At 26.2% G+C, this 27095-nt stretch overlaps 1 protein-coding gene and 1 non-coding gene across 4 annotated transcripts; both read right to left on the bottom strand.

Annotated features, from left to right (window-relative positions):
- Positions 1-316: 316 nt before the first annotated feature.
- On the bottom strand, positions 317-25599 carry LOC145840575 (uncharacterized). Of its 3 annotated transcripts, none has more exons than XM_082947917.1 (21): positions 25542-25599; positions 23866-23996; positions 22961-23049; positions 22229-22428; positions 20481-20636; positions 17923-18082; positions 14146-14363; positions 13439-13514; positions 12096-12278; positions 11553-11728; positions 10487-11047; positions 10140-10245; positions 9427-9473; positions 8685-8768; positions 7219-7356; positions 5463-5542; positions 5212-5383; positions 4319-4489; positions 1886-1990; positions 1443-1508; positions 317-1323 (listed from the first exon to the last, which is right to left on the bottom strand). In XM_082947917.1, the coding sequence occupies exons 1-21, from the start codon at positions 25584-25586 to the stop codon at positions 1237-1239; spliced, it is 3051 nt and encodes a 1016-aa protein (XP_082804043.1). In that variant the 5' UTR covers positions 25587-25599; the 3' UTR covers positions 317-1236. The 3 variants fall into 3 exon arrangements, with proteins under 3 accessions (XP_082804043.1, XP_082804119.1, XP_082804191.1); XM_082947993.1 differs by having other exon boundaries at positions 7231-7356; XM_082948065.1 differs by lacking the exons at positions 317-1323; positions 1443-1508; positions 1886-1990; ... (1 more) ...; positions 5212-5383; positions 5463-5542 and adding an exon at positions 6548-6705 and having other exon boundaries at positions 7231-7356.
- Positions 9660-9745, bottom strand: Trnay-gua (transfer RNA tyrosine (anticodon GUA)). The gene is given in 2 exon segments: positions 9660-9695; positions 9709-9745. It is a non-coding gene; the product is annotated as a tRNA-Tyr (tRNA).
- Positions 25600-27095: the final 1496 nt, after the last annotated feature.

Here is a 27095-nt window from a genome sequence, read left to right as displayed (position 1 = left end):
AAAGTTATAGTAAGTATTCTTCTATGTTTTTGATAACTAAACGACTGTTCTTAAATTTCTATATACTAATTAATAACTGGTATCAAACCAGAATTGCTGTAAGCGTAGCAAATCAAAACAAGTTAGGATCATCGATTTATTACCATTTTTAAAATTTTCAACGCAAAAAGCTTTATTCAAATCGTAATCTTTACTAATATACTGTAAGTATCTAACAAAATAACTAACTTATAGTTAATTTTGGAGTTATAAAAAAAGTATTGTGTTATACTAATATTGAAAAAAATAATTTTCTTCGATGAGAAGACGGTTATGTTTTTACCAACTTTATTGTGTTAAAAAAAAGAAAACGTTAAGAATTTAAAAAAAGAAGTATAACTTGAAATTTTTTAAAGTATATAATGCCATTTAAAACTTTTGATTTTAATGAAATATAAAGATATTAGCTAAAAGAAGTTTTACTAAAAAAAAATATAAAAAGTATAACTGATTTCATTTACAAACAACTTAAAAATCCAACAAATCACAATTTTTGTTATAGATAAAACAAACAAGTAGTATTTTAAAATAATAAAATGGATGTCAATGATTAGAGATTTTCACAATTAAAAATAAATAGATTTAACTAAAAGGCAAGCGGATTAAGACGGTTTTATAAAATAAGAGCATATTAGTACCGTGCATAACACTATGTTACATTTAAATGAGTAGTTTAAATCTTTTTTATCAAAAAAAGTACATAAGAAAAGTTGTATAAAAAATGTAGTTCACTACCTACTTTTACGATCTACAAGCCCACAGTAAAATATTAGTTAAGTGCAAAGAAAAAAAAAAGAAAAAGAGATGTTATAAGGCGTTTTAAAAACTTAAAACTTTTTTTGAATAAAACAACACATGAGTCTTTTTTTACTACTTTGTTCTTGTTCAATAAAATTTTTGTAGAATAACAGTACACTTAAACTGACAAAATGTTTTTTGTAAGTTTGATATTTTTTTGCTAGGTGATTCTAGTGGACATAGCTTGTACCTAATGGCCTGTTTTATTTTCATCAAAATAATTGAAAAATTAATCATAATTTTCAAAATGGTTTGCTTAATTAGTTCTCAAATGAAAATAATTTGATTTTTGAAACAGAAAGGATATGATGAAAATAAAATACAATCAAAAAATAAAAGAATGATGTAAGTTAGGCATCATGGCTTTAATTTGCTTATAAATTAAGGAGTTTAAATTTGTCACGTCGCTTTTATTTCCTTTTCTTCTTTTATTTTGATCTCTTTAATTTCCTCAAGGACAGAAATGACTTCAGGATTCAGCGTTCCCTAAAGAGCAATTTTGAACATAACAATAAGCAATCTTTGTTTATAAATACACAAATTTGTTATTTAAATTGTAAGCAAAGTTATAAGAAGTGAAATGCAATAATAAAATTATATAATACCTGGTAAGCATTGTACAAATGTTGTCGGTAAATGTTTATTGTTTTTTTGTGGTCTATTTCTTTTTCCTGAAATAATTAAGTTGTTTATAGCCAAACTGAAAGTTACAATTAATTTGCACTATATGGAACTTACACTGTTCAGATAAACTCTAAAGATTTTTCTAATAATCATTTTATATTATATTTATCATTTTTAAAATTTTACTTACAAAAATTGGTAAAAAATATTTTTTTTTGTAAACTTATTTACATTTGAAAGTAAAAAAAAAACTATATTCACTTCAAACATACTGCAACAGTTTTGTATCACCTAAAATAAGTACAAAAAGTGGATAAAATAAGACTTATAATAAAATTTCAACAAATTTAAATTAAAATTTGTTATGAAATTAAAGTTTGTTCAACTTTTCTTTATAAGAGTTTAAATCCAAATAAAAGTTAACCTTCATAGCACTATCTAGTTCATCAAGTTTCGATTGCAGGTTGTCAACTGTTTTCATACTGAACACTTTCTTCATCTGCTCATTTTCCTTACGTGACTTCACAAACTGTTAATTATATGTTTTAACTTTATAATGAAATTAAAATATTGAAATAAAGTGTAGGTAAAGTTAAATGTAGGTTAAGTGGAAACGAAATATTAATTCATATAACTTTTATTATCATTTAAACAGTCCAAATGAAACTTTTTACAATTTAAATTGTATGTTTCAATCACAACCTTTTATGATTTTCTATCAAATATTTGATAACTTTAAGATCAGCTAGCAAACTTTATATTTTAGTGTCAATTAAATTTAAAAGTAATAACATTTTGAACAGGGTTTCCAAAAGTGAGCCATAAGCAGCAAGCGACCAAAGGGAGACCATGAGGCCGTAGTTTGAAACTTATACTAGATATTCTTGACTTGAAGGTGAAAAGCAAAAAAAAAAATTTTAGGCGTGTTTAACGGTAGTTTTTTGATAAATCTTGTCGGAGGCCATAGCTTTTTTTATTTCCTAAAAGGTTAGATATGAAAAAAAACTTTTGGAAACTCTGATTTAGAATGTGTATTTTTTAATCAAAACAAAAGAGCTGAAGCTAAATTAATATAAAACCAAGGGTATTAACTGAATGATTTTAGGCTATGTTAATGTTGACTTTCAGGTCAAATATGTTCATTTGTCATTTTAATTTAACAGCACAATCGATATGTATACTTTCGTAGATACTTTACCTGAGACTTGTCTGTTAAGAAGATTTAAAGTTTAGACGTAAGGGTTTCTAGCTATGGTTTTTACAACTTATGTCATTTGAGTAAGCTAAAAAAATGACTTTAAACAATTTATTTAATGAATAAAATCTAATTACTTGAATTTTGGTAACCGCAAGGTGAAAAATTTAACCTATAAATTAAATTTAATACATAATGCCATAAGACTTATAAAAAACTATAAATTCAGTTAATCTGAAACCATAACTAAACTTAAAAAAAAACTTAAGTTTAAATAAAAATAAGGCTACTTGACATATACAAAAAAAAACTTGTTTTTTTTTTAATTAAGAACAAATCTAAAACAGCCTCGTTTATTTTTCTAACATTTCAAAATAGCCTGTATGAATTACAACCGTGTCAAACTAATTTAAACAGTGTGAAATGTTGGAAAAAAAACTAAGTTAACAACTAAAATAAGTTTTTTACAACAACATTGCTTTAAATAATAGCAACAAGTTTAAAAATAGTATTATAAATAATTAAATTCTAAAATGGTTCTAAACTTAGTAGTCGTGCAACTTTGATGTATGTCATTTGCTCTTAAACTAGACTAAAAACTAATGTTTAATACTTAATTATTCATCACAAACATGTTAAACATTGTAATTTTTTTTTAAATAATTGACATGCTTTCACATTCAATTTTATTAAAATAAAACTTTTTAGAACTCAAACAATTTAATTTTTCATAAAAATTTTGTTTTGCATCAAAAATTCCATTTATTTTTAACTCTTAAACTACAATCAGAATTCTAATGCAAGAAGGATCATGTATAAAGTTTGAACAATTTCTGTATAGTTTTCAAAGCAAAAACATTTAGACTTAAGTTACTGAGGTGAAAGATTTTAAACTATTATATATTGATAACTAAATTAATAATGAGAAAATTTAATCAAAAACTACGTTAGGAAAAGAAATATAATTTCTATATTGTTTCCGTTAAGAAATATATCATAAAATGAACGAAGTAATTTTAGATTTTAAATCATTTCTATCAGTTAAAGTACTTAAAACTAGCAACTTATTAATTTTCTATTTGTTTACAATAAAGAGGGATGTTGTAGATTATATGAAAATAGTTTCATTCCTTGAATCAAATAAATACATGCCAATAAACTAATGGTTAAACTTTTGGTTGACTTCGAGTTTAATTCCATATTCAATTGTGTATTAGCAACTTTTGTAAAATAAATCTTAATTACGCAATTAGTCATCCTGTATACTTTGATATAAATCAGTGTGCAGGTTACGATGCTCAACAAACTAAACTAACTTAAAAAATTAGATTAGGCTAACTAAAAGGTTAGGTTTGCTACATCAAAAGTTACAGCATGTATTTTTAATACTTATTAATCTACCAATACATGATGTAAACACTTATAGCCTATCCTGACTTATTGAAAAAATACTTGAATTTAGTGTAAAATGTATTGACTATTCTTCAAAAAAGAAGCCTTTATGTAAACTTTAATCTAGTAATATAGTAACTTTTACAAACTAAAAATAAACTGCTCTAAACAGTCAAGGTTACATATTAAACAAAATCCCGACCACTGCACTACAAACAAAACACTCTTTTACAGTCACAAATTGAATTTATTGATCCACGATTGGCCAACCTGATTGGTCAGCTGCTGGTTCTTGCTGGTTGCCATGGCGAGGTACTGCCTGATCCGGTTGCCGTCCACCTCGCACTCCTTGCACCTCGCCTCCATCCTCCTCATCTTCCGCTCCACCTCCTGCACCTTCGCCTCCCGCTGGTTCCTCTCCATCGTCAGCTCGCTTATTTGCTGGAAATTATTTTTTAATAAAAAAACAAAACTTAAACTAAAGTAAATGTTTTTAAAAACAGTTGTTTTAATAGATTAAAAATTAATTTTATAATTTTAAAAGAACAAAATTGATTTGATTTGAGAGAAATAGACAAATTAAACAGTATATTTAAAAGTTACATTTTGGTTTATAAGTTTATTTTTTAGTAGATAATAAAGTGTCTATACAATTTCATTAAAATAGATGTGTTACAAAATAAAATTTAAAATAATGATAACAAATTTATTGTGCATAGATAATAAATCGTGTAACCTAAAGGAAAAAATATATATGAAGTCTACTAATTTATTCTATTTTAAAGAGGTATCAAATTTTTACTGTTGAAAAACTATAAAAACTTTATCTTTTTAACAAAAATTATCAGGGTTGCCAATTTTTTTTTGTAAATTTCTTCCAGGTAAAAAAATGTCTTAAAAATTAGTAAAACAACACTGAAAAGATACTGTAAAGCTAATTAAAATGTGTTTTTTAATGAAAAAAAAACTAGTGATACTTTTTGTTTTTATGATAGATTTTTTGTATCTTATCGAAATTTTGTTACTTTTCATGTAAAATAGTTTAAAATTCAAGATTTTTACAGCTTCTTATTTGCCTTAATTGTCAATTTATTTCTCCAGGATTTTAAGTTTTTTGGCATTTCTGAACTATTCTTATATATCTGCAAAAAAAAAACACAAACTTTATCTTGCTTAAGATGAAGTTTCTCCATGTCGGAGCATTTATCCTTCAGCGATTTCACTTCACTTTGTAGCGAAGTTACAATCTTCTCATTTTTATTTTTTTCTTCCCTTAGTTTCTTTTCCAGCTTGTCGTTGATCTTCATGACCTTAGACAATTCCGACTGTATCTCACTGAAAAAATAGAATGCTTTATTTACGAATGATGTTTTTATTTTTATGTATGAATGAGTAGAAAATAAAATGAACTAACGCGATGTTTTCATCTTGCTGAGATTTGTCCAAGTCTGTGGTCTGCAGGTCGACGCTCGAACTCAACTCGTCGAAGTCGAACTGTGGGAAACGATCAAAGTTTGACGTTTTTTTTTTAAATTGAAACCAAAAATGTTTTATTTTTTTGAAATTATTTACAAAATAACTTTTAATGGTTAATCTAATATTTTGTAAATTTTGTTAACTGAAAGCTATACAAATGTTTTTAAACTTTAAATAACAAGATTTAATATGTAGATGCGTACTTAAATACCAGTATTTACTTCATTTAATATACGTAATGCAGCTTTAATTTTTATAAAACAATGGTATTTTTATGATTAACGTTTAGTTAGGTAGCCATGCATAATAACTTCTAAAACTATTTAAATAATCTAGATTATAGAAATAACAACAAATATCATGTACACAGTGGACTTGCAACTTGACAAATGGTGATGATTTATTTTAACGTTTATCAGAAATAAAAATCAACCATCAAAGAAAAAAATGTTTAAAAAACTAATTTAATTTAACAGTTTTTTTTTCATGGTTAAAAAAAAGTATTTTAAAGTGTTGTTTGATTAGTAGTTTTATCAGAATTTTTCAAGAATTTCAAAGAAATAACAAAATAACATATTTTTCCTTTTTTTGTCATTATTTTAGTAAATCTTGTAAGATTAAGGTACTTTCCATACAACCAGGGATGTATAAGTATATATATTTTAAATCTATAAGTTAAACTATATTCTATCTATATCTATTAGATTTTATTAAAGTTATCAAAATATTACGCAGAACGTTATTTTATTTTTTTTAGAAAGTTCTAGCCGAAGTATTCTCTAAAAAACTCTATATATTTTATTTTTTAAAGCTTAATTGACTAACTTGAGTAAAAAATTTTCTTATTCATTATCAAAACATCTCCTAAACATTGAAACTTATACTTAACGTCTACTAAACTTTTATAAGATGTTACAACATACAAAATATTAAAATGAACTAATTTACTAGCCTCTTCCCAAAGTCTAAATCAAATATTCTTTCAAAAAAAACATTAATTAAAAATAAAATTAATAAGCTACTACTTCAAGTCTGACAAACTTTAGATTTTTTAACTTAGTGTGTAAAATTCAATTGATATACTTTGGGCTTCATTAAAAAATATTTTTGAAAAGACTTACAATTAGTGATTTTAAACAAAATTTCACTCCATGTGTCAAGTCCAGCGCGATTCTGGTCCACTGTGATGTTATTGCAGTATTTTAAGTTAAAAAGTTTCAAAGACAGTTGTTACATATATTTACATTAAACAAATATATAAAAATTATACAACTTTGCTGAAAACTTGCATAATAAAAAAAAAAACAATTGAACTTCAATTTAAACTAATAATCGCTTGCTATGTTTAAAGCTACACAGTTGTAAATAAAAAACTAGTTTAATATATTTTTAGTGTCAAATTAAACTATCAATACTTTAGAGCAAATCATTTAATTTAAGAAGCTCTCAAAGCTTTATACTATATCTATCTGACGAAAATAAATAAGCATAGGTAGCAACTGATCAAATCTAAAGATTTTATAGAATTAGAAACTATCAAAAATAACAAAAAACTTAAAAAGGTAATTAAATCATTCATTTATTAGAAAAACGTCAAATAAGCCGAAAAAACTTTAAAATGGAAAAATTTTTGCTTTATGATTTGATCTACAAAGAACTACAAGTTAGAAATACTACAAGCAACATGCAATTACTTTCGAATTTACTTTTGCCTTGACAAGCGCTTTGGTGAGGTTCTTGTTCTCATTATTTGCCACCGATAGTTCTTGCTCAGTGCTCGACAGATTCGTTGTCAACAGAATAATTTCTTTTTCTTGTTCCTCTAGCTTCGACTGTTTTTATAACAAAAACATTACAACTTAAATTGTTTAGTTTTTACTAAGTATTTGTGATTTTTAAACTGTCATTAGATACATAAACACTCAAAAGAATCCCTATTTTTAAAATCTTATCAAAATAAATTTTTACCAAACTGTGTTATATTTAATATGAAATAAAATGTTAGTTTTAACAATAAGAACCCTTTTATTGTTTGTTTAACGTTAAGCAACTTTAAATTTTGTTTTACTATAAGTTCTAAAATAAATAAACAGTTTTGTTACTATCCAGTTTCAAAAAGATTTATAAATAAATCAGAGATAACATAAAATTATGTTTCATCAAAAACTGTTAAATTGCATATTTTGTTTTAATTTTAATGACTAATATTTATAAAAAACATCTGAAAATTAAAGTATCAACTTTCATCCTATGTTATATTCATTTAAAAAACTGCAAAATCCGCAAATTATAATTTTTTACTACTTATCATAATCACTAATATTTTCAGTTCGAAATAAGATACAATTAAGGTTTAAAGCAGTATTTTTAAAGTTTTCTTTCTTTCATTCATGTAAGTGGTTTATATTGTGATTTGTTATTTTATTGTGCATTTTAATTTACATTACTTTATTTAGACTTAATAATTACAAATATTATATAGTTTTATAACAGTCGGATTTGACATTAAGTATTTTACCTACTATTAACCATTAACCTCTAAAAATCTATAGAAATTATTTTTATTTAAATGAACACATATATACACCTACTCTAGCCTCTATTATTTCCTTACAGTATTTATTTTTTTACAGAACCCAGTTGAAGTGTGTTAATCCGTTAACACACAGAAACATATGTCGTTATAATAAAAGAAGTACTGTGTAATTTGTTTTATTATTTTTAAAGTGTGAATACGAGCACACTCATGAAAATTTTGTAGAGTAAAAAACATGTTTGTAATAAGCCTGAATTCAAAATAAGCTTAACCATTGAAAACTGGTATTTTCGTATTATTTTTTAGCTTATAAAATAGTTCAGTTTAAAAGTAGTTTTCAGAATGTGCTTACAAAGTTTTTTATGGGCATATCAATTTAAAATAAGATTACTATAGTTATTAATAACATTATTTACTTTTCATTAATTGCAACCTAGTAGTTTACATATATATTTAATTTAACACTACAAGTAAGATAAAATTCATAATAAAAAAACTAACCGAATACAAAAGTTTCAGTTTAAAAACAATATTCAGTAATAAGTTTACTTGAAATTATAAAAAGCAGCGCAAAGCAGCCAACAAATAAAGCAAACTTTTAATTATTAAAAAACTGCAACGAACCCTCAAAAGTTCAACTTCATCAAATGAGTTCTGAAGCGACGCCTTCGCCATTCTAATTTCATCCTCTCGTATCTTGCTCAGGTCCTGAACAGAAGGCTTTTTAAACAAACCGAACGGCATGACTCAGTGGTCAAATAGATGTCAATTAAACAAGAATAACTAATTTGTTAAAACGTTTGTTTGACAAACGATGCAACATTCTTGAGTGTACCGAATAATTAAAACAAAAGTTGTTTTCTAATTTACTTACAAACATACATCGCAAACAAACAAGTAAAAAATTAAACAGATTCGCTTTTTTCAGCTATTTAATTAAATTTTAGACGTCATAAAGAACTGAGTTTTTGTAGAATAAAATCAACTTTATGTAAATTAAAAAAAATTGTGAATCTAATTTTTTTTTTAATGTAAATTTGACTATTGAGAGATTGTTATGTTAAAAATTTTAAACATATATTTTAATGAAAAAAAAAACATAAAACCTATATAGTTTCAAATTAAGCTCGATCTAATAAGAATCTAAGCGACTCACAGTTTAAATAGATGTATTTAAAAAAATCTTCCAAATTTATTTACAGTTCATTGCTTTTTAGCACATACTTTGAATAATTCACGAGTTTTTCAAAACAAATTTTAGTTGATATGCTTCGTAATGTTTATATATACTAATGTATGTATTATAATGACCGACTTATTTCAGGTTTATTATTTAAAATTATATTACAGTTTATTTTTAACTTACCAGTCGATCTTCTAAAAGTTTCTTTATTGAATCGATATCGTTTTCTCCTAAATATTTTTACTTTTTATTAACAGATAATGTTGAGTAAACAAAAAATAGTAATTTTCAGTGTTACTATTTAAAAACAATAACTTTAAAGTTTGTTGCATATATAAAAATTAATATAATGTGGTTATTTATTTAAATTTATCAAATAAGTTAACAGAACTTAAAAATATAATTTTGAAAAAATGTCCTTCGAGCCGGAGTCGAACCAGCGACCTATGGATTTCTAACAACACGCTACAGTCCACCGCTCTACCAACTGAGCTATCGAAGGCTACGATAAGCTAGCGAATATTTGGTATATAAATCTATTTTGACGAGAAAATAAATTCGGTAATGTTCCAATTATAATGTTTAGCACAGCGCAGCTGTTTAATTTAAGTTCATAAACAAAATTTTTGTTAGTAGAACTTTGAGAAGTTTTTAACACTAAAACTGCATGAGTCTAAAGTATAAATTTAATATTGAATTGGTTTTAAACATACTTTGTTATTCTTGTGAAAAAAAAGACAGTAAGCGTGCTTTCATCAATCGTGCTTTTGAATATTCAAAATTTTCAAATACTTTATATTACAACTTATAAAGTTTACTATAATCGAGTAATAATGTACATCTTTAAGTTACTACAAGTCTATAGATATTTCATAGTAAGTTAATTTAAAAATAACCTTGAATTGAGTCGTCATTATATATTTTCACTAATGATTTCAAATCTTGAGAAGTTTTCTCACTTGATCGCACTTCATTTTTTAAATTGTTTTCTAAAGCTTCAATCTAAAATTTTAAATATCTTAAAAGTATTTAGGAAAATAAGTTTTACGAATTATTACAAAAGAAAAAGCGTAACTTAATTCATTGAGTTATACTTTTTCATGATTGCACAAATTATTTTTATATTAAATGTTTCAGGTTATAATTCAATAAACTGTATGCTAAGTTTTAGAAAAACTACACACGAAATAAAAGATAAACACTTTCAGCAAATTTAAATTATTTCCGAACAAAATTTAAACACCTTTTTATCGAGCACATATTTCTCCTTCTCCGATTCCAAGCACTTCTGCTGAAGATCATCCTTCTCCTTTCCCGCTTCCATCCTCGCCACTCTCAGTTCCTCCCTGCTCACCTGAAGCTGCTGCATCAGTTCTTCCTGTTCCCTGTCCAGCCTGGCTAGCATCTTGTTGTGCTGCGCCTTCAAGCTCGCGTTTTCCTCCCTCGAGCCTTCCAGTTCTTCTCTCAACCCTTCCGCGACTCCCCCTGCAGCCAGCTGCTCCTTCAGGCGCGCGTTCTCTTCCCGCGCCTGCTCCGCTCTCCTCTCAAAGTCCTGCTCCTGCGCCGCCAGCTTCTCGTTTTCAACGTGCAGCTTCTCCAGCTCCGTCCTGAGCATCTTGTCTGCCTGGGCCGCCTTGTCTCTCTCCTGCCGCATCTGGTCCGCTTTGCCGACCAGCAGCAGGTTGTTCTTCTCTGAACTTGCCAGCTCCGACTGCTGGTCGTTGTACTCGCACGTGAGCTGCTCGTAGTTTTCCCGCAGCTGCTTGCACTTGCTGGCTAGAGTGATGTTGTCCTTCTCCAGCACCTGCAGTAGTTTTGGTAGAAACGTTACTTGAAGTTGGGGTTGTATACAGGTAGAGTGATTTTTTTTTCAAGTAAAATGTGGATTAAATAATAATTGAAAAGTTGTTTAAAAAATTTAACTAGTTTAATATAAAGATATAAATTGAAATATTTAAATTAAAATTCAATACTAAGGTTTTATTCAATCAGATGTTATTATATCATAAAGTTTTGTCCAGTAGGGTTCTTCAGTTGTAAAATTAAACTGAATAAGATTTAATCATAAGTGAAGTACCCCGCTGGGCAAGCTTATCCGATTAATTATGTTGCAAACAGGTGAGCCTTTATAGCCAGTTCTAGTAACAACAGTTGAGAATTATTATTATTTAGTTTTTAATTCGAGGTTTTTTATATCTAAGTAAAACATAGTGTATTTATAAATCAAAACAGTCGAAAGCTTAACTAATTACAAGAAAGTTGAGCTGAAAAACAAGTATTTAAAATATTTAATTAAAGCTATAGTATACCTGCATTGAGTGTCTCTGTTTTTTGTATTCGTTTTTAATTGTTTCAACATCCAAACTATTTTCTTCCAGTTTTTTCAATCTCAACCTCAATGATGAATTTTGTTCTTTATACTGGGCCAGCTCGTCGGCTAGCTTGGAAAACTTTTGCTTTGAATATTCTATTCTTGAATTTAATCCTTAAATAAGATACTAAATAAATTTACAGTTACAAAAAATTAAAATGTTCTTTTTCTACAACTACTTTTATAATAGAAAAACTTGGCCAAAATAATCAGAGCTAAAATAGTTCATGTTTAGTTAGACAAGCCCAATTTAAAATAAAGTTTTGATCAATATAACTCATAACAATAATTTTAAATAAGTAGTTCTTATTAATAATATGAAATAAATTATAACTTTACTTTATATGTGTGTGCTTCGCAAATTCCTTAATTCTCAATACTCATGTATAAACTTTACAAAAATATGTTTAAGTGTTAAACAATTAATTTTGATTTTACTAAACACAAGAAAGTTATAAAAAAGCAGGAAACAAGTTGTTACCGGGTGTGGAGTTGGGATCTAGGGAGGTGTCAATTGACGACACTGAAGCCAATGTGCTCTTGCTACCGTATATGGAGCTTTCATGGGCCGCCTGATCGCCTTCCCTGTAACACTTGTCTATCAACTTGGAGTCGTTGTATATCGCTTGCGTAGCTGTTCCTTTCACTGTTTCCTTCGACTTGCCTGTACACATTTTAATTTGCAGAGTACTGTTTAGATGTTCAACTTTTAACATATAACCAGGAGTAGTTCTTAAAAAATGACAGGCTAAAAAAGGTTGATAGAACATTAAATTAACTTATCCTAGTTTAATTATGTTTTTTATAAGTTTATAAAGTTATCTATCTTATATAAGCTTACAATATTTTGATACTTGATTAAACTTTTAGCTTATAAAGAAGAATAAGGTCAATAAAAAAAAAAGTTCAATAATAAACTACTTTTTATAGATGTATCAAAGTTATTACTGGTTATTATTTTCTTAAACATTAAAAGTTAGCAACGACTTTTTCCTCACGTTTGTACATGCTTATAAATACCAAACTAGTTTGAACCAAGAAATTAACAACTTTAAATGTGAAGTTACCTATTATTTGTACTTAATATAACTTTAAAAAAATTTACTTAAACTATAAGAAAACTTTAATATTTATACTTTTAAGATTTAACTAATTTTAAAATCAAAATAAAAAGGTTTAAATTATATATTAAAACAAAAATAAAAAATATAATAAGTTGTAAAAGTATTTAAAATAATTCAAGTATATAAAAAAACTAACAGTCATAACACAAACATACAAATAATTATGTTATTATTATTTAAACTTCTTTATCTTTTTAAGTTATCAAAACTACAGTTAATTTGTAAAAAATACGAAAAGACTCACTTAAAAGAACAAATGGAAAAAACACCAGTCTAATAATAAGACAAACACTTCTCACAAATAATTTCAAAGCATACAAACTGTCAGACTCTCCAAACATCGTGCTAACAGCAGCGAGCTAAACATTAATTGTAACAAACGGCTGCGACTTTGTATAAGTTTGTATGAGAGTTACACAAGGCTAGATGACAATAAGCAAAAAGAAAATAAAAATTCATGACAAAGCCCTGCACGATTGAGAAACACCGCGCATGTGTTTGTTTTAAATTAACGCTAATAAACTTCAAAATGGACTTTTTTATTTTTCGGAGAATATTTTTTTCCCTTGGGAAAGCGTCACGCGAGCATAAACTAAATATAGCAAAATCATTTGCGTTTTACACGCTGAAGGAAAAGTGTAAAAATGCAGAAAAGTGCACGTTGTTTATTCAGTGAAATGTAAATAAAAGCAAAACTGACCGCTTGAACTGGAAGACGAACTTTTTTCGTTTTTCAGAAGCTCAGTTCTTTTGCTTGGTGGTGTTTCTTGATACCTCTGTAAATATTTTGTTAAAAAATGAAAAAATAGGATAAAATTCAAAATTTTTATTTATTCTAATTTTACTGATTAATTAGAACTGATAATTTTAAGTTAAGTGTTCCTAAAATTAACTTTAGATAAACAATGTTTATACTTTAAACTTTTGTATACTGTTTGTAACAATAAAATTGTATATTTATAGATCTACTCAAAATAAAAACAAGCAGTATTCTAGATAAGTTTGAAGTTTAATGTAAAGCAGTTTTGTTTCTGTTTTTAAAATATTCTGCTCTGCTTTATTTATTAAGCTTATAGAACTAAAACACCGAATTTAAGTAACATATCATCGAACTTATATTTACAAATATGTATTTTGAGTTTTTTAGTCAAAAACGTCAGCAGCCATCAAACTAGCCTGATACGGCCTAAGTTTATGAAAAGTATGTTGTATGTGCCACAAGTCATAACAAAAACCGTAAACATGTTTTAAATGCTAAAATATTATCTAAATGACTTTATAAAAGTGACCGTTATAACTTTTACAGATTTCGTGACCTGTTTTATGGGCAGCGAAACTCCGTTTGCCTGACAAAATACAAAATCTTATTTGTGTACAAAATAAATTTGTTACAAAACATAAAACTACCAAGTCATTCTGCTTGCCACTTTTCCTCACCGCGGGTTTCGGCTGCTGCTGGTGCTTGATCACCTGAACTTTCCTCTGATTGGTTGATTGCCTGGATGACGACGAGTTGCTACTGGTCACCGACTCCCTGTGCTGCTCGTTGACGTGTTCAGGGGCTTTTTGGTTGGGTTTCGGCAGTTGGACGTCTTCGAGGACAGTTGATTGGCTGAGCCTTTTTGCTGTGAACAATATTTCAAGTTTTCAACTTTTATTCAGCAAAATTAGTTCTCATTCCAACTGTTCATGCCACTTTTGGTTATATAGACCCTAATTTCAATACATTAAAATAAATATATGACCTTGTACAATTAAAAAAAAAACTTTTAAATAAAATGAGAAATATATAACACTTTAATAATTAAGATAACTGTGATTTTTAGACAAAAAGGTCATCTTTTAGCAATTAAAAGAGTAGATAACTAGAATATAACAATAAATAACTTTTATCATAGAATATACAGTTTTGGTCAACAAAAAAAAACTTAAATTTCTAACACAAATTTGTTTATACATATTATTAAGTCTCGTTGTAAAAGTTTGCGCCAATACACATTAAAAAATCAATATCTGTAAAAACTATTGTGATTTTTCTATTGGGCAGAGCTTTTTAATAAAAACTTATATTTAGCATCATTTTAATTTAAGGCTAAAAAATATTTTTTATTTGTTACTTCAATGTTAATTTATTTTTTAATGAATTTAGTAGGAAGTTATGATTGTAACAAAATGATATGAAACGAGGTAATTTTTCCAACTTTTTCACTACTTTTAATCACAACTTAATGCTGTTAATTATGCACAACAAACACTAGTAGGTTAAAGAAAACATAAACTTTAATACCTATAATTGGAAATAAAATACATCTTTAATAAACGTAACTTATAATCTAATAACAATTTTAAACTAGTATAGAAATACATATATGTAACAGATCAAGAAATTAAATTTACAATTAAGGTTCTGATAGTTAAAACTACTTAGACAAAAATCTTCAAAACATTTTTATAAATGTTAATCATTAATTTATTACCTTTAACTCGTAATATTTTCTAAAAGCTACTTGAATATATTAAATAAGTCCATACTATAAGATGTTTTGAAAATTGGTATAGTAAATAAATTAATTAGGCCTTAAAAACTTATGTAAATATTCAAATAGTTTGTGCACAACACTATAAAACATTAATTAATAAGTTCAAAAATAAATTATTTTAGCTTGAATAATATTTTATATGAAACTTTTATGAAATTACTTTATGTAGTGAGATTGTTACAAAACTAAACAAAATACTAACACTTAATTTGAACTTTCAGAAAACTTCTAAAAACTTTTGCCATTTTATTTTGTGTTCTGGTAGTACATACGTTTTTTTTAGCAATTTTAATCATAGTTCAAAAAAAAGAAGCTATAAATTATAAATGTTTGTATTGCAAAAAACTACTAAACAAGATTATTATATATCTCGTTCTTTACCTTGAATTTTATAAAAACTTTTTTTAATACATTTTTTCACACTAAACTTTAATATTTATACCTAATCCTGAAAAAAAAACTACTACTATAGATTAAGTTAGGATTTATACTACAAGATAAAAGAAGCTTGTGCTCGGTCAATACAGAATAATAAAATTAAAACCCTGCTTCACAGCCTTTGTGAAGTGACCGAATTTCAATAATAAAAAGTTTATCTAAATGCAAGCAAGTTCAGACAACTGCCATAACAATAAAGCAAAATAGTAGTATTCAGCCAAAACTGTAAACACAAGCATCTTTGTTTTTATTTAGTTTAGAAAGTGTGGATTAAAAAACTTTTATTTTTTTAAAATTACTATTTAAAAAATTTAATAAATTTGTACAATATTTTATACTAGTCATTGCAATTATTAAAGATCTTCATAATAATAATTTGTAGTATACGATAACTTAAGCATACATCTTAACTTTGTTATATTTAATAAGATTTGTTTAGTTCTGCTTGTTTAACATAACAGCACTACCGAAAAATAAACTATAAATTATACTTTCAAAAACATTTTGTCTTCTAATTTTAACAAAACACATAATATTTTATAACTTTTTGTATTACTCTAGCTAAAACAAAACTACCAAAGCGTCAACGAAATAGCGATAGAAAGTAAGGTACAAAACATAAAAAACAAATTTAATGCGTCACTGACGTATAAACTAATTATTATGTCACAAACAGTGTATGAACGAAAATGTATGTGGAAGTAGGTTTGACGTCTTACTGATACAAATGTATGATAACATTTAATTAAATAAATACGCAACTCTGCTTTGTGTTGTAAACTATTATGTTGTTTTATTAGTTTAATTCGTCTTTTTTAAATATTACTTTTGCATAGCTTTAGATAAATGTTTTTTTTATTTCTTGTGTTGTTTAGACATGTATTATATTTTTATTCAAAAGTTTGTATTTATTCAAGTAGGCTTTTATAAATAAGTTTTTACAACCTTTTATTCAAACTAACGCTATATTGATAAAGTTTGGAAGTATGTTTTATTTTGAATTTATTAAGTTCATAACTTATTGTTTATTTTAGACTTAACTGCAGCTAATCATGGCATAACTACAATCTATATATGAGATTCTATAAATACAGTACCTACAAAAATATATATTTAAATTCAATCTAGCTAGTTATAAAACAAAGTTTATATTCTTTATGTAGTAAATATAAAGCTCTGATTAATTCTTTTTAAGTATTTATTTCATCTATTGTAGAACTGAAAAAAGTCATATTTGCACAGTATAAAATTTGAACTGAGATTTAAACTTGCATTAAAGTACATTTTAAAATTAAGCTTCAATATTTTTCTTACCAAATTTTGATTTAAACGTAGTTTTGAAAAGATGTGGATATTTTAATATAACAACTAAAGCTTTACTAATATTGTTTGGTGAAAGTAAATTTTAATAACAAATTTATCCGCTACGCTGTGCTGTTGAGAGATGTTATTCATCTATAATTCTACCAACTTTAACATACTTAATATGCGAGTTACTTAAAAAACTAAACTTCTGGTTGAAAATATTTTTTTTATTTTTAATATGTTTTTGTTACCAAAATAATCAAGCACTTGTAAAGCACCGGTGTGCAACGCCCAATTGTTTGTTTGTTTGTTTTCCACAACTTTGTTTATACAAGAACGCTACAAACGCCACTATAAGAAACGTATGGTCTATGTTTAACAATTTTTATATAAAAACTAATTTACTTTGCAAAATAACTACAGAAGCAAAAATCTAAACCGTATTTATTTTATATGTATTTTTTTAGTTTTTAATGTAGTTCATAGGATACCTGTAAAAAAAGGTGTTTTGTTTTAAAAGCCTACTTTTAACTTTATATATTATAACACTTAATCATACAAAACCTACATTTAATATAGTAATTAAAAAAACGATATTCTTCTATTGAAATGTATTAAAAAACTATGTGTTTCTTTACAAACACAACTGTATTACACAAACATAATCAAAACTTACAAGTGTCAATTCTGCATACAGCCTTTCAAAAATTTCAAATAAAACTATAACGTTGTAGCAGCAATGTTTAAGCAAGATAAATTAGATTTTAAAACCGCACTAAAAAAAATTCTTTTTTATACAATCATTACTTTTGTTCTGCATAGACCTTTAAACTACCAATTAGTTGATTATTTACATAACTCGTATAAATTAATCAAAACACAATTATAAAAACCAACTAACCACTCTTAGGATCGCTGATTTTGACAGCAGCCGCAAGCTGAATCACGTGCAGAACGTCGATAACCGCACGCCTCGATTTGCCGCGAGCCACGTCCAACGCGTCCCGATTATCCGTCAGCTTGGCCGAATAATCGGCACCGTTTTCACAGAGCAACCGCACCTATTTTAAAATTGGTTACAATAATCTATATTTATAAAATTATTTTTTGTTTTGTCTAAAAACCAAGAAAACTAATAGGTTAGTCCTGAATTAAGAAATATTTTTTTTTTATAGTATGTTTTAAAAAGCTTTTTTTTTATTTATACCTTTACTATTCATCACCAGTAAAAAGTTGTTATGCTTATCATCTCTTAATCAAAAGATATTAAAGTGACATTTTGGTAAACAATTACGGTATAGGACTTTGAGCAAAAAACAAATTGGTATTAAAACAAACAGTCTTATCAGTGCACAAATACGACATCAAACTTTATAATATACACGTTAAAGAAAACAGTTTTTACCCTTATATGGGCAACAACTATACTATTAACTTTTAAATACTGACTTCACTCAAATTTATATACATATTACATTATGCAACTGTCTTATGCATTGTATTCAGAAGCATTATATTTTGCCTCAAGCACTAAATTTAAATTCTTATAGTGGTTGAACAATGTATATTATTACTATTGTGCTGAACAAATAAACCATCATAAATTTACAAACACAAAATCTTATATAAAAGCAATGATAGTAAAAAATTGGACAAATCTTATATTTTGATTACTTTACAAAGTCTGCGTTAATAGGTATTACAAATAATACGATATTTAAAACATAAGTATCTAAATAAACCAAAAAAAGGAAAAACATACTGTAATAGAAAGTGTGACTTATAAAAATCATTTAATTTTGAAGAAAAGACAGTACATGTTTATTAATAAACTTCTCATAAAAACGACAACTTTATAAAAACATCTAAATTAAATCTTGCTTACATAAGTCGTATTAAATTTTTCATAATTATTTCATTTTAAAACTTTTATATTGCCTTAGGTGATCATAAGACTGAAACAATAGCAGTAGTTATGCAAGCCAAAAAATAAAAATCAAATTATATAAAAGATGAAAAACTTTGAAAATAGAATCTAGTCTACTTTTTATTGGTGAACAAAGCATTTATGAAACAAGGTTTTATAACAAAAGGCTTATAGCAGATAAATCATCAAAAACAACAACACTGAGAAAATAACAAAAAACACGACGTCTAGCAAAAAAAAAAACACAAAGAAAGCGAAAACAAAGCTTTCCGACTTTCGCATTTATTAATAAACATGCTCGGTGGATTATTTATAAGCTTTCTAGCGCACCTCACATACGAAGCTGTGTGCTCTCAAGGTAAATATGACAAGAATTTCGTTTTTGTTTGCATACGGTGTCAGTGAGTGCAGTATACATGTAAACTGGCAGAAAAAATAAGTTGCTGTCTGATATCAAGTGCACTTTCACTTAAGTATAAAAATATGCCGTGTTCTAGTTCTTTTTCAGTATTGCCACTGCAAGTTGATCAAATAAACTCGTACTTATACGGTTGTTAAAAAAGAGGCTTCAAAAAAATATGTTTTTGTCTGAACTTTACTTGTTTTTTGTTTAAGCTTTAAGAAGGTTACTTTACTAAAAACCAAAGATTGCAAATTTTATTTAAACTTTGTACTTAACTAATTACTTTACCTTTAAATACATACTTATAAGGTATTTTGGAGTTAAAGTCAAAACAAAACATAATACGTTTAAACACAACATAAACACAAAAAAAAAACAAATTTAAGGTTTATAATAAAAACTTGCTTTTATCTAAATGCATTTTGCGATAAACATTTGTTATTTAAAATATTCTACAGCAAAATAAATTCCAAAATAATTTTCATTAAACGTACTTCTAAACATTGTTTTCTTTACAAACATGTTTTAAATCAATTATCGTTAGAACCACAAAGAACTATACCAAGCATGTTGAAAGTTGTATGTCTGCATTTTACAACGTTTTGAGCTCTTGAACATTTTTAAAGGTAAACTTTATTAAATTTATACGGTGAATTAAGCTAAATTTAAGCTGTACGATTATACAGGGGAATTAAAGTTGTACGTACAAGTGAATACTTCATGAAATTATGTCATCTTACAGATTTCTTATAACTTTTTTTAATGGTGGCTTTATTAGTTATTTGTGTTAGTTCAAAAAAAAAGAGCAAAACTGAATAGATAAAAAACATTTCAAATTTCAAAAAACTTTTAAGATAAGAATTAAATAATGTAAAAAATAAAAACTTATAGCTTAATTTAAAAAAATTATTATTTTTTTTGTACAATGTACTCTATATAACTGCTTTGTACAAAATATTCTAGCTGAATTAAACTAAAAAGATTATGGTTAAACGTTTCAAAAATATTAGTGTATTTGACAAACAAAATCTTTGCAAAACCAAACTATTACTCAAAGACTATAAATTTTAACTGAGGGAATCTTAGACATATTTTTCATGAACTTTCCAACTTCAAGCTTGAAACTAACCACTTCCGCGTGACCTGCTTCCGCGGCCAGGGTGAGCGCGGAGTGCCTCAGCTCGGAGGTGTCCCTCCAGTTCGCGTCGATCCCCCTCTGCATCAGCTCCTGGCACACCTGCTTCATCCCCATCGCCGCCGCCACCATCAGCGCCGTCCTCCCGTCCTAAAATAAGTATGGTGTATTTTTCTTTTTTGTATATTAAAAAAAAAAACTAATTGAGAATTTTGGTACGAGTAAAGTAAAATTTTATCATTTATACCACAAAGCTACAACTTAAAAAATCAAAGCCCAGAGTTTAAACAAAGAGTATTTAAAAAAACTATACTTGCAACACTAGGAAATTCATATTGTTATCCGAAATATACATAAAATCAGGAATATTAAAGTACAGCACGATAATACACTTAATGACTTTTCTTTAAAAACATGGTTTTTACATTCTGTAAACTGTCTTAGATACTTTAAGACAGTAGACCAACGATCAAAAACTTTGAGCAGAATCTTTAAATTGGTTAAAACTTTTATTTTTTCATAAAAAAACTTTTGTTTAAAATTTCACAAAATAAATTAGTGTCATATAAATTTATCACATAAGTAAGCTTCATGTGTTTTAAATTTTTTTAAGTATAACAAACAAACTTGAAAAAATACTTAATTAGTGTTTCGAAAAAGGTCAATTTCTTAAGACACCTAATCGTAGAAAAATAATTTCAAAGTAATTACGCAAAAACGAAATTAGATATATAATCATAATATTTTCAATATCATAAACAAAGATCATTACGAACTGATACCAATTTTTCTAATAAAGTAATTCATAAAATAACGTATTAAATACTGAGTGCTTTTAGAACAATCAACTTCAATAACACTTGTTGCAAATAAAAGTCAATAATCGATTTCATGTAATTGTTGTTTATGTTCATAAGTGTGCTTTGATCTAAACATTTTATTTTGCCTTTTTTTACACATTTCTGAAGCAAGAAATAATTTTTTTAACTTAAACCTACCAAAACATCGGGTCATGCTTCTAATAATTACAAACAAACTTTGATAGTGTGATCTATACAATTCGTAATACATTTTTTATAAAGCCTATCTTAAGATGAGCTTAAAGTGTTTAATATTATATTTTATTGTATTTCATCTTTGAAAATTACATACTATAACTCAAAATTTGCAAGACATACTAACAGACTACATAAATCAGGTTTATAGATAAATTACACTTGATTTGTTATACCTAATGTCTAACAGTTTTTTAATTCATAATCCGCTCTTTTTTAAAAATCAAAAGGTAAATGAAACTCGTAAAAAGCCATTAGAACTATTTACTTAGAACTACAGGAAGAAAAAATATATGTAATATTTGATATCTCATTTTAACAAGATAGTTTAAAAAGATAATAAGTTTAACTAGCTGAGAGCTATTATTATTTAACTTCAATCAAGTAAAGCTTTTTTCATAAACTTTAATTCATCAATATAAACAAATATTTACACCTAAATTTGGGTTATAAAGGTCAACAATTTTTTTTATTACCAACGAATAAAACAAAAATTATTTTAATTATTTTAGTCTAATGTAAATATTTAAGTATTCTCAGAACTTTACATTGACTGAACTTTGACTAAAAAAGACTTTCACAAAACTTTAGGGTTAACTATTCGCTTGAAAACTTTAGTTCACTGCAAACGTTCAACTATAAAAGAATAAAAACTCTTAAACAAAACAAGTGGACAAGAAAATTTACCTTGTTAATGCAGTTTATGTCAGCTTCCTTGTGGTTGGCAATGAGCTCCACGCAGTCGAGATGGCCCTGGAAGGAGGCGAAGTGGAGAGCGGTGTAGTGGTTGTTGTCTCGAGCGTTCACGTCAACCGTGCTCGATGCCAGCAGTTTAGTTGTCGTTCCCTTGTGACCGTACCTTGAGCTCACATGCAGTGGAGTTGCTCCTGTTATGACCATTGTAAAATTGTCTGAACTACATAGAACTGTTCATAAACTTTTGGAATAAATTCAATAATAATTTTAATCTGATAAGATTTATCTACTTTAGTATAAAGTTTAAATGTTTGTTTTAAAAAAACATTTTTTTTTATCACTTTTATACCCAATAATTTCTTAAATTTTTAAAACTCCAGGTTAACTATTTTTTGTTTAAATTTTTTTTTACATATATACAAATTTCATTTTAGCTTTCTTTAAATTGTTGTATCAGTTATTTTAATAGGATTTTAACAGATTATAAAAAAATTTGCCAGTTTTATGTTTCAACTGTAAAAGAAAATTAACACAAACTTTGTAAGTAAACAAGAAAAACACAGAGAAATAATAATGTAAATAATCACCCCTTTTAACTACTTGTAGTACAAAAAATCAACTTTAAACACGCAAGTCTACATTACTTTAACATTCCAAATAAAACATTTTAGCATAAATAGTTTTTTAAATAATAAATTTAGTTAATTAGTTATAAACACCAACCTGTTATGTCTTTTGTACTTATGTCTGCATTATTTGCTAGAAGAACATTTAAGCAATCATCTAACCCTTTTGAGGCTGCATAATGAACACTGAAAATATTTTGCTTTAAGTTTTTGAAAATAAAAATAGATTTGTTAGAAAAGCAATCACTTTATTTTAATAAACAAGATTATGTTTTTTGATCACTAAAATAAGTTTTTAAATTTATATATAAAGCTTTTTTGTCAGTGCATAACAACCAGAAAAATAAAATTTAATGTCTATGTAAAATTGCTAGACGTTAAAAGTGTTTTCAATAAGTATTTAGGTTAACAAAAAAACTTGTGTGTTGATTCTTTAAAAAAATCAAAAACATATTTCAATAGTATGTAGAAAAAGTACCTATAGCGCTTAGATTTAAATTTAATTATCAATGTTTATTAATTAATTTAAATTATATTATTATTTGTGTTTGTCTTCTGTTTTATAAAACTTAAAAAAAAATATCTTCATAATCTGCAAAAAATACAAGTTACAGCTTTATTTACTATACAAAAAAGAAAACAATTTACAATTTATTTGAACCAAATACTGTGTTTTTAATTTATCCAAAACATTTATCACAGAAACTAGATAACACAGGGTTGATCATGCCAATTTGATCATCAGACCACAAGCTTTCGGTAGACTGAAACCTGTTTCGTCCTTATTATGACTCATCAGTCAATCACAACCAAAAAACCTGCAGTTGTAAATCTACAAACGATAGCAGTCTACCGAAAGCTTATGGTCTGATGACCGAGTTGGCATGACAATCCTATGTTAAACTTGAGCTTGTCTCACTGCTAACGAAAGTCCAGGCTTCTGCTCTGCAAACTTTCGCCATTATTTTTGTTGAGAAACTAGAAAAGAATACTTTTACTAACATTGAATAACCAACACTAGGACATAACTTGTTTATATTTACATCATGCTTGTTTAATTTTGTAGCAAGTTTAGCTGGCTGGTCCATTGCAACAGCATGCCAAACGCGCTGATCTAATTTTGTCCAATCATCCTATAAAATATAAATGTGCTAGGAAATTTTCAATATATACCCATTTGTTAAAAATACAGCTTAAATAAAAAACATAAAATATTATTACTTAAATTGTTAAATATATTTTAGAACTAACAACTTTATATCATAGTTCCAAAGACCTAAAAAAGTATATTAATAAAAAAACAGAAAAAACTGAAAGAATTGTAAAAAATAAAGAGTTCTATTTATTAAACCAGGCCTTGGTATATACAATTGTATACAACAAATTTTGTCATGTCTGATAAAAATACTAGCTAAACTTTTATATATAAAAAGTCTTTATAGAACTAGAATTTTTTCTTGTTATGCATTTTCAATAGCTATTGTACTATTTTTTTTTATATAATGTGTTAGAAAAAACAAAAATTGTGTAACAAACTCAATTATAGTTTCAAACATGGATACCTGTTACTAGGAAAGCCTTAAAGTTTTTTGTAATCAATTAACAAAACAAGCTGACTTTCATTGCATTACATTGTGTACATACAAAAGCATGATTAATGATTATTATATAGTCAAGAGCAAGTCAGAAAAAGTCAAGGCCTAAGGGGGGGTCAACACCCTTTTTTGGTTTTTGATTTTATTTTATAAAGTTTTTACTAAGCTACAAGATGCTTTTTACAGATTTAAAAAATTCATAATAATTTTTGAGATATAGCTGGTCAAAGTCAGAGGCAACAATAGAATCCTTATGGGAGGCGCAAACTAAAACAGCAAATAACTAGAAATCACTAAAAATCTATCTCCTGCTACGTTTTTTAAATAACTACTTCAAATTTTTAGGAAATGTTCCTTGCAATATTTAAAAAATTCTGTCGAAACAGAATTAAAAAAAATTAAAATTTTATAACAAAAAAACTAAAAAAAACTGTTTTTTTTTTTTGTTTTTTTTTTATGTAAAATTTTTATTTTTTTATTTTTTAAAAATTCTTTCCCACAGAATTTTTTAAATATATCAAGGAACATTTCCTAAAAGTTTGAGGTAGTTATCTCAAAAAACGTAGGAGAAGATAGATTTTTAGTGAAATAGTCTATTTATGCTGTTTTAGTTTGCGCCTCCCATAAGGAACCTATTTTTGCCTCCGACTTTGACCGCCTATATCTCAAAAATTAATTTAATTTTTTTAAATCTGTAAAAATCATTTTGTAGTTTAGTAAAAACTATATAAAATAAGATTAAAAACAAAAAAATGGTGTTTACCCCTCCCCCTATGCCCTTAATGATTAATTTATAAATTTATTCAAGTAATTTTTATTATGAGTTGAGATATTTTATGAATTTTTATGCTAAGAATTCAAAAATTTTACTTATAACAATTTATAGTAAGGTTTTAACAGTTACTTTGATAGAATATAAGTACTTTTATAAGTACTTATAAGATAGATTATAAGTTTTTCAACCATAACTTGTAACTGCAATTCAAAAACTTTTAATTCTATTTTAAGATTATCTTTAGCTTAGTTGGAACAAAAAAGTAAATAAAAACTCATAACAAAGTAGCACATAAATGTGAAACTTACTTTATTTGGTGGCTTTCTTCCTAAGAAGTCTTTTATGCCTTTCATTATTAAAAATAAATATGCTACAATTTATAGTAAAAAGTTTAAGAACAAATATTTATGCTTAGTTGAATAAAATAAATACAATTTATTAAAAACCAAGTTGAAGGCAATAAAATTTAAAAGTTACAAGAGATATTTATTAACCTAATAAATTTAACTACACTTTTAATTACGTATTCTAATTTAAGATTAGTAGGTACAGAAAATAATCATTAATTATCCTTTTAGATATAACTACTATTTTAGAGAGTTTATTAGAATATTAAGAATTTAAATACTGGCATTTCACTACACTACAAGCAGAACAATGATGTAGTAATATTTTTTATATAGCATGTGTTAATAATAAGTTAAAACCTAATTGTATAAAAACATTGTTTGAAAATAAAAGCAGTTTTTTCTAATAAAGTACAATATAAAGTAAACTGTCTTTACCAGTTAAATTTGTTATGGATCACCATAAGTAGTAAATTAACATTAAAAAATTGATAATCAATTTTAATTAGTATAAAACATTAACTTATTATGCTAACATTCTATAAAAAAAAATAAAACTGAAAACAGTTGTGTTACATTAACATTATTTTCAATTTAATCAACTTAAAACATTTTTTTAGTTTATCATAGATAACATTTCTATATTTTCAATTTGTTAAAATAAAACAAGTTATACTTTTTTTATTACAAAAAACTACTCAGTTTTTTATTATACCTTTTTCTTTTTAACTTCTTATATTTCAAGTTTAGCCTAATGTCTTCCCACTTGTTGTTACATAAACTTTTACAGATTTTAAACAACTGAAGATCTCGTTTTTTAAACAAGTGAAACATTGTATTGTAATAGAATTTTTAAAATTTACCATTGATTATCTCCTTTTATTTAAGTCGAGAACTTTGATTGCAACCTTTAAAGTAAAAAGTACACAAAATAAAACAAGTACTAAATTTTACTTATTGAACTACAAGTTTAACAAGATGTATGTTATAAACTCAAAAACAGTTCATTAGTATTTAAATCAAGACATATGCACATAAATTATTTTTTATCATCTTAATATTCCTTGGTAGTAACAAAAATACTTTTACACTTTTAATAAAAGTTAAGAAATTTCACTAAATGACTGCTATAAAAACAGTTTAAAACATAAAATAAAATTTTTATTAAAAGTTGGAACAAATAAATTGTTACTGCTCGATAATTTGTAATAAACATTGATATTATTAATAACTAGGTAATTATTATAACTACTGTTTTTAATAAAAAATAACTTCCAGAATTTTCTAATTAGCTTAAATTATAATTTATTCGAAAATAAATAAGTTAAAACAAATAAATTTTAATTTTTTCCTTTTATTATTGGTTTAACTAATTTTTCAACCTTTAAAATATGAAATTTTCGAAAAATATAAAAGTTCAACAGTTTACAATAATTTAACAGCTTTTAAAAATTGTATTTGAATATGTTTCCCATGAAAAAGCTTGATACGCTTGAGTGCGTATAGCTTTGTCTG

This window comes from Thalia democratica, chromosome 1 (assembly GCF_965202585.1).
Source record: "Thalia democratica chromosome 1, ktThaDemo2.hap1.1, whole genome shotgun sequence".
NCBI lineage: Eukaryota > Metazoa > Chordata > Thaliacea > Salpida > Salpidae > Thalia > Thalia democratica.
The sequence above is the reverse complement of the archived record's forward strand: the minus strand, read 5'-3'. Positions and strand labels throughout refer to the sequence as shown.